Source organism: Pelecanus crispus, chromosome 17 (genome assembly GCF_030463565.1).
Source record: "Pelecanus crispus isolate bPelCri1 chromosome 17, bPelCri1.pri, whole genome shotgun sequence".
Classification (NCBI taxonomy): Eukaryota; Metazoa; Chordata; class Aves; order Pelecaniformes; family Pelecanidae; genus Pelecanus; species Pelecanus crispus.
In genome coordinates, this window is record NC_134659.1 from 8,436,401 (window position 1) to 8,444,439 (window position 8,039).

At 55.7% G+C, this 8,039-nt stretch overlaps 1 protein-coding gene across 1 annotated transcript; it reads right to left on the reverse strand.

The window, feature by feature from the left end:
* Positions 1-1,381: 1,381 nt before the first annotated feature.
* On the reverse strand, positions 1,382-8,039 carry TNNI1 (troponin I1, slow skeletal type). The gene is made up of 7 exons (XM_009478561.2): positions 7,955-8,039; positions 6,379-6,445; positions 4,482-4,521; positions 3,709-3,840; positions 3,535-3,624; positions 2,875-3,051; positions 1,382-1,489 (listed from the first exon to the last, which is right to left on the reverse strand). The coding sequence occupies exons 1-7, from the start codon at positions 8,037-8,039 to the stop codon at positions 1,382-1,384; spliced, it is 699 nt and encodes a 232-aa protein (XP_009476836.2).

Sequence of the window (8,039 nt, forward strand, 5' to 3'; positions counted from 1 at the left end):
CCTGCTCTGGGGATGAGCTGGCACATTCCCAGCTGCTTGCATTCAACCAGCTGCAGTTTGGGGAGCTGTGATATAGAAAATGATAGGACTAGTGGGGAAGCGCAAGCCGTTTGGCCTGAAAGATGGATTCATCTCATACTTTCCTGAAACATTGCTTGAATTAAGCCTTGAAATGGGGCTGCCCCAATTCCCACAGCTCTGGTGCCTGTGATGGGGCAGCTGGTGGGAGAGTTGTTGCCTGGGTGAGCAAGCTCTGAAGGCTTTTCCAAAAGCAGAGGAGAAGGAGGGGTGGGGGGAGCCAACAGACAGCCATCTCCGCACTGAGACCCAAGCCTTGCTGGTGCATTGTCAGAGCCCGGCGAGGGCTGCGGTACATGGGAGGGGAGGGGGTGGCCCATGAACGGGGCTGGGGGTCTCAGCAGAGCTGTTGGGGCACCAGGGACACCAGGGAGCATCCTGGGGGGCTGGAAGAGATGAGCCCAAAGCAAGTCTGATCCCAGGGTGTGCTGCTGGCCTGAGCGCCGGCACAGGGACGTTGGAGGGTGGCAGGAAAGGACCAGGGTATCTTCCCCACCGGGCTGTGGACCCACACCTGCCCCTGGCCAGTGCTCCCACAGTGACGAGCCCACGCGGCGCTCTGCCCAGGACACCATCCTTTAATACACGTGCGACCGCGCAGGTACATCTCAGGCTGCACCCACCAGAGGATGGGGGAGTGGGAGGGCCAGCAGCCATCTCCGGGGCCTCTCTGCAATGGTGGGAGGGGAGGGATGGCCAGCGACCCCTTGGAGACAGCATGGCCCGTGCAGGTGATACTGGGGAGCCGCTGTGCTGGGGCCGTGCGGGAGAAGGGCTGATTGCAGTGCTGAAAGAAAGAAGCTCAGACCTCCTTCCCACATAGTTGTCCACACGTTTCAGCTCAGTGGTGAATTCAGGGTAAGGGTGTAAAGAGCACGGAGGGGCAGCAAGGGAAAGGGAGGCAGGCAGCAGGGGTGGGGAGGCTCTTCTTCCCGATGCTCCTGTGGGAAAGAAACAGAGCAGAGCAGTGGGGCAAAAGAGGAGTTTTCAGGCTGCTGAAAGCAGCCCGAAGTTGGTGCCAGTGATGCCCGTGCTGCACAGGATGAGCGTGGCATGGACAGCAGACCCTGGAGAGCCGGGGAAGACAAGCTCGGAGAGAGGGATAGATGCTGGCAGGGGCTCCATGGCAGGGACGTGCGGGACAGGCACCCATCCCAACTGTGGGGTGGGAGATGGGGCATGTGATGCCATTCTCTGTAATGAATGGAGGTCATTTCTGCATTTGCCCAGCCACAAGCACAGATCAGGGATGCTGCAGGGAGCACGAGGCATCACCGGGAAAGGAGGACCTGTCCCCTACCTCTCACTGGCCTGTGGGGGACTTGGCAGCATCGAACATCTTCTTTCGCCCCTCCATTCCTGACATGGCCTCCACGTTCTTGCGCCAGTCGCCCACTTCCACAGGGCGCTCCTGCCGGGAGGGACGGGGACAGGGGTTGCGATGGCCGTGTGACAGGGGGACCAGCAGACCCACGCTGTCCCACCCCGTTGCACAGAGCCCTTGGCCCTGGGGCGCAAGCAGCACAGGGAAGGCAGCTGCCCTGTTGCAAACACCCTCTCCACTGGAGCCAGCTCTGCCGTGTGTCCCTGCATGTGGAACTGACCAGGAAGATGGCAAACAGCAATCTGATCTCCACAGGGAGGGCTGGATTCATGTGGATACCCCCCCGCCCAAAGCCTCGCTAAGTTGCATTAATGCACTAGAAGGCACAAAAATCCCAGAAAATTTCTTTAGGAGGAAGAAACCAGCACATGGGACTTACTCGGGATTGAAACCAGCACACCGGGGCAAATGCAAGCAAAACCACTTTCTGCATAGACCTCCCAGCCCACATAAAACCCATCTCCACCTTGACCAAACTTTTGGAGGGGACTGGGATTGCTGGTGTCACAATGAGAGCCTGGCAGCTGCAGAAAGGGGAGATAATGGCAGCTCTGGGAGCATGCCCAGGTGTCTGCTCTGCTAACCCACAAGCATTCATAGATTACAAGCCATGCCCCAGAATCATCTCACGACATCTAAAATAAACTCAGATCTCTTCACCACCTGGCGTTGAGGACCGTAAACACAGTTTTTATCCAAAGGACTGAAAAACGTGCCCTACAGGGGGCAACGGGGGCAGGGGGGAATGGAAAAATAAGTGAAATTTGAGATTTTTATCCAACCTGCTGAGCTGGGACCAAGCGGTAAAACCTCTGTGGGGAGACGCTCTAGGAAAGCAGCACAACTTTTGCAGTTGGGGTGCCTGCACGCCGCTGGCAGTTTTGGACATCACTCGCCATCTCTGGTATTGAGAGACTTTTCCCTCTCGTATCTCTGCAAAGCCAGCATGAACTGGGCCATTTATCTCAGGCCAAGCGTGCTTGCTGGGCTTGCTCTGTCTTATCTAATCTAGGTCTGGAAATTTCCTGGGTGTTTTCTGGGCATGATTGCACCAAATAGGAGCTCTCCTGGTTCCCTAGAAGACCAAAGACCAAACTCTCTGGAAGTGCAGCTCAACAGACATGCCAAGGGGGCCCCAGCTGAAAGACCCCCACATGCTCTGGGAGGGAAAAGCATCGTAGCCCTAAATCTCACTTGCTATTGCCCACCAGTTACATGGCCCAGTAAAACTGCTCCCACATGGCCCTACAACATCCTGCAACGGGCAGTGCCTCACGAGGACTGCCCCTTGCTATTTCTGAGGCTTACAAGGGACGACCACAACCCACGTAGGTTTCACAGGGGACCGTGGAGAAGGGCAGGGGCATCCCTAGGAGGTGTCTCCATCTCTGGCCTCTAGAAGAGTCACCCACCTTCTCCGTGTCCTCCTTCTTCACAGACTTCAGGTTGGCTCTCAGATCCATGGAAACCTTGTGCTTGGAGCCCAGCAGAGCCCTCAGCATGGCATCAGCGGAGACGCGGACTCGCCGCAGGGGGGGTCGCTTGAACTTTCCTCGGAGATCGAGCACTTTGATTTTCAGATCTTTAATCTGCAGGTTGAGGAAAGGAGGAGGAGTGGGAGGTCACCGCATGGCTGCCTTGCACAAAAAGGTCCTGTGTGGAGCAGGAGTCTTTGCCGACACTGAGCCCCAGAGGGGTCCGCGCCTATCCTGCAGCCATGAGGACCACCTTCGCCAAGGGACTGTCCACCTGAGCATAGAGCTGTTGTCATTGCCTTGCCCCAGGCTGCTCGGATGGCAGCCATACCATGAGAAGGAGCTCTTAGACCCACAAGGGGTGACCAGAAGAGCAAGGAGGTTGCCTGTGGACCCACTGGACAGCTTGAGCTCCCTGGGGCAGGGATGAACCTTGAGCTGAGTGATGCCTTGCAGAGCAAATACCAACCCTTAGATAAGCCTGGTGCATGTCCCACAACCAAGCTCAGCCCAGTCCATGACAGACCCCCATCAAGGCCCAAGCTGCCATCTGGGAGGGAGTTAACATCGAAGCAAACAGCCCATCCTGCCTCCTACCTCCCGAGTATTATGGTTGCATTTCGCTTCAATGTCATATCTTTCTTCATCCACAATTTCAACCTTCTCGTGCAGCTCCCTGCACAGGTCCTGGGGGCCAAGCACAACAGGAAAGTGGTGAGCGATGTCCGCCATGCTCCCAAGGAGCTCACTCACCTCAGACCCGAGAAATACCTGAAGCTGGCTCAAGGAAAGCCCACTGGTGTGCAGTGGTGTGATCCGCTCAGACAGGTATCTTTCCTTCTCTGACTGCTTGTCCACAATCTCCTGATCCCACTCCTCCTTCGCTTTTGCCAGCATCAAACTCTACGAGCACAAGTAAATGGCAGAATTGTGAACAGACAGGCTCCTCTGTTCCTCCTAAGCCTCCTCGCGCAGCGTGTGTAGGATGGGACAGTCCTATCTGCCTCCCAAACTTCCTCCCTGCTGTAGCTGTCCTCCCAAAATCACTGTGCAGCTGCAACACACATCAAAAAAATCCCTACACTTTTGTGTGGTGACCCTGAAGGCAGGGGGAACAGCAGGGCCAGAGATACCACGGGGCTGCGGTGGCGGTGGTCCCGATGGATGCTGACGTCGGCACTTTCTTTGCATCAGTTTGCTCTGCTGTGGCAGTAAATGATTTTCCCAAGCCACAACCTGGGGAGCTCCCAAGCTTGTGCTGCAGAGCTGCTGGTGCACAAACACGAGGTTTGTGGCTTTAGAGCAGAAGGCGTCTCTCCCCACCTTAGTAACGTGGAGGTGAGGGGAGGTTTGTTTGGCGTACGGACCACAAAGCCCACATGAGTGAGGATTTTTGAGAAGACAAGAGGTGGGAACGGGAGCTGCTCCCCAAGGCCCATACTTCTGCCATTCCTCATCGCTATCCCACCAACCACGCATTTCAACCACAGCTCCGTTTCCCCAGCAAGACAAACCCCAGGGAGTTTCCAACCCTCAGAACTCACCTTCAACAAGAGTTTGCGTGAGGCTGTGATCTTGGATTTTCTCTAGGGGAAAGGGGAGGAAAAAAAAAGCCCTTTGAAAATAAATTCACAGCAAATGCAAAGTAGCATCGAGATCACTCCCGAAAGGAAAGGCACTTACCTCCCTGCAGGCAGGCATGCGTTCAGGATGGAGCAATAAGGAACAAGAGAAGAGAACAGGGCATCAGTGAATGAGTCAAAAAGAGGTGGCAGTCAAGAAAAGCAACTCATGTGATTGCAGTTGGTTTCCTTATTTCTCCATCTAATAGTTACCACCTGTGAGTGAGCCCGGTGCTCTCTGGAAATGCAGTGGGAGCTCAGGGCCACGGTGCAGGAAGCCAAAATGCCACTCAAACATGGCACGCGAGCTGTCGCGGTGCCCATCGTGCCAGCCCCAGCTCGGTCGCTGCGGTTCAGGCCACAACACCCTCATTCACGCGCTCCCCGCACAGCCGGGGGCTGGCACGCAGGATGCTTGGATCCTGTTCAGGTTTGCAGGGCTGGGGCATCTCCATGTCGTTGCTTGATGAAAGCCTTGCAGGGAGGTTTCTCCCTTCTGTTCACACCGGGGAATATGTTATATTTGTACAATGTGCTACAAAGAGCGTCATGGCAAGACGAGTGGTGCTGCCCACCTCGGGTCCCTATTTTGGGATCTAGTAAAGCTCCAAGGTTTGAACTGCGATATTGAAAAGGCTAAAAATTTTTATTTAAAGACAGTTGTTTGCAAGGGGAATGGCACAGAGGTCTCGAGCATGTGCTGGTCTCCCAGCTGAACCCCCCAAGAATGGACAAGCGTGGCCGGCACGAGCAGCCCAGCAGCCAGGCGAGGATTTAGCGAAATCCAGGGGCAACTCGTGCTACTTACGGCTCTGGCATTGTGGCGTCGCGCTGTTCGCCTGCAAAAAAAAAAAAAAGGGGAAAGAAGCTGAAACAAAGGAGCAAATCCCAAATCCACCCGAACCCAGCAAGCGGCAGCGGTGGGATGCTCCTGAGGTCCGGTGCTGCCCCGTGCTGTTGGCGGAGGGAAGCGACTCCGCAGCTTCATCATCCGGCTGTGAAACACCGAGCAGAACCGCCCAGCTCCGAGGGAACCGTATCTGGGGCAAGCTCCAACCTGCCTCCAGCCGGCCCTGCAGGACTCAGTCTCCTGCTCCTCGGGGGTTTTCCCAAGCACAGAGCTGCTCCCCGACCTGCTGCGTCGCCCACCCCAGCTCGGGGTGAGGGGCCGGGGGCGAGCGTGGCTGGAAAGCCCACGAGAAATGGGGTGCCTTGAGGTGCCCCATGTTGCGTTGGCTCGGAGAGTCCCATCCCACAGCTCCCCGTGGGCAACCTCTAGGATGGTGGAGCCAAAATCCATCTCAGGAGTGACAGAGCAAGGGGCAACAAGCTGTGGCCAAGCATCTGAGCAGATTCCTTTAGTATCCGTGTCCCTGGTGAAATATTTTAAATTTGCTTGGTAATCCTATGCCCTGGCAGCTGCTTCAAAATGCACTGCCTCGCTAGCGTCCCCGGCACTGCCTCTAACACTTCCCCCTCTTGCCAAGAAGCCGGAGCACCGTGTAAATCCGAGTAATAGAAAAATGTGTGGGAAAATGCCAATCAATTTATCTTTTTTCTCTTTCCAACCAGGAGTAACAAAGTGACACTACATTTCAGAAAGAAACAGCGTTTTCCAGTGGTGGGTTTAGTCCTTTTCCTTAGAACTGAAATGGCAAAGCTGCGATTTTTTGTCTCTATCTCTTCGCATCCCCCTAAATTTGGAAACTGTTTTAAACCCCAAAGATTCTTGATGGGGAGAAGAAAAAGGAACAACTCTGGTCTCAAACAGCTGCTCCCAGGCGTGCACGGAGCCTGTGCCCAGCAAATCTCAGTGCACCTCTCAGCTCCATCCGCTTGTCCCTGTCCCCTCCCCGTGCCCCCCGCTGCCTGGCCAGAGCCGTGGCCTGAAGGAGTGGAGCTTGTGGGGGAAATGCCATACAATCCCAGTAGGAATCATCTCCCCAGGAGCCTGCCAGATCCCTGGATTTACAAAGAAAAACCCCAATAACAAGAATTTTTTTTTCTCCTAAAAGCCACATCAGTCAGATGCAGCCAGAGGTGCTTTTTTGGAGGTTTTTGGTGATATGACAAATGTCCCAGAGGACACGCAGGGAAGGCAGCTCCTCTTGTCTGACACTGAGCAGCTCAGGTCCCAGCTGCTCGCGCCCCGATTTATTCCAGGGGAGGCAGAAAAGCCTTTGGCTCTCTGGAGGCGAGCAGTGGCTGGGCAAAACCTCTCAGCGTCTCCCTCCTTCCATGCCAGAGCAAAGCCCGGTGTCCCTAGAAGGTGGGACCCACACCACACCTCGGGCTGATGACCTCTACCAAGGTCAATACATTTTTAGGGCCAGATATTCCTAAATTGGCTTCCTGGATGACAGCCGGGACTCAGGTGTGCCAGTAAGACATCCCCAGCAATCTTGTGCAGGGACTTTTGGGCTCCAGCTGGATCTGGAGCATCCGCAAGAGATTTTGCTCTCTGTTGGGGTCAAGAGGATCTGGACGAGGTAATTCTGCACTGTGTGCTTGCCCCCAGCTGTGAAAAGCTTAAAAAGCTTATTAAACCATTGAGTCATGGAAATCCTTAAAAAGAAATAACCCCCAGTTAATCCTGACACCCTCCCCCCTCCCAGGGGACCGGACACACACCACGAACGTGCGCCCAGCTAACACGATGCCCCACACACACTGCTCGCAACCCCGAACTGAACCTCCCTGGCCCCACAAGTGACTGTGAGCAGTCAGGCTAGGACACAAGAACAAATGGTCCCCAAAACAGTGCCAGTTTTCAGGAAAAACGAGCAAATCTCAGCTCCAAAGGCAGGCTGGGGATTTTAGCAGTATTTCTCCCCATTGCAGTCTCACCAATCCTCTCTTCAAGAGCAAAGAAAATGTCTGAGCAACCTCAGACAGTGGGAGAAATTCAGTCAAATTTGTTGCCGGGGGCTCCTCTCTGCCACGCCAGCACGTGCAAGTGCCGGTGGTCTCACGCTCACAGCCGTGTCACCTCTAGCACGCCCAGGGGGTCATGGGTGGGGGGACGCCCGGGGCAGCACCTTACCTCGGGGCCGTGCAGGAGGGAGGTGATGCCTGGCCTCCGGAGAGCCGCACACTGCCGGGGGCCAGCGGCGGAGGGGGAGTATTAAATCGCAGCCTGCCTGCAAGTGGTCAGTAAAAATAGCACAAATCCCCTCTTGTGTGCACACGTCTGCTGCAAGCCCCGGCGCCCCGGGACGTGCTGCACACACCTGGGGCACGGTTTCGAGCGCGGGGTGACACACGCACGTCACCCGTGCGCATTAGTGCACCTGTGTTTTATTGCACCTGTGACCCCCATGCAATTCGGCGAATTCCTGGGCTGTTTGCGTGTGAACCACCGCTGCTTGGCTGGCAATTGCTGCCCCGTGCCTTACTCACACGCGTGTTGTGTGTGAGCATGCAGACGTGCTGGGTCAGGCTGACCGGTGCAGTGGCAGTGCCCATGCAGACGGGGTGCAT

Excerpts from the sequence above, each read along its gene's own strand:
- TNNI1 (XM_009478561.2), bottom strand. The coding sequence starts at position 8,039 with ATGCACCCCGTCTGCATGGGCACTGCCACTGCACCGGTCAGCCTGACC. Across the intron at positions 3,625-3,708 it reads TTTCCTTGAGCCAGCTTCAG|GACCTGTGCAGGGAGCTGCA; the intron begins GTATTTCTCGGG and ends CTTGGCCCCCAG. Across the intron at positions 1,490-2,874 it reads AGAAGGAGGACACGGAGAAG|GAGCGCCCTGTGGAAGTGGG; the intron begins GTGGGTGACTCT and ends CCCTCCCGGCAG.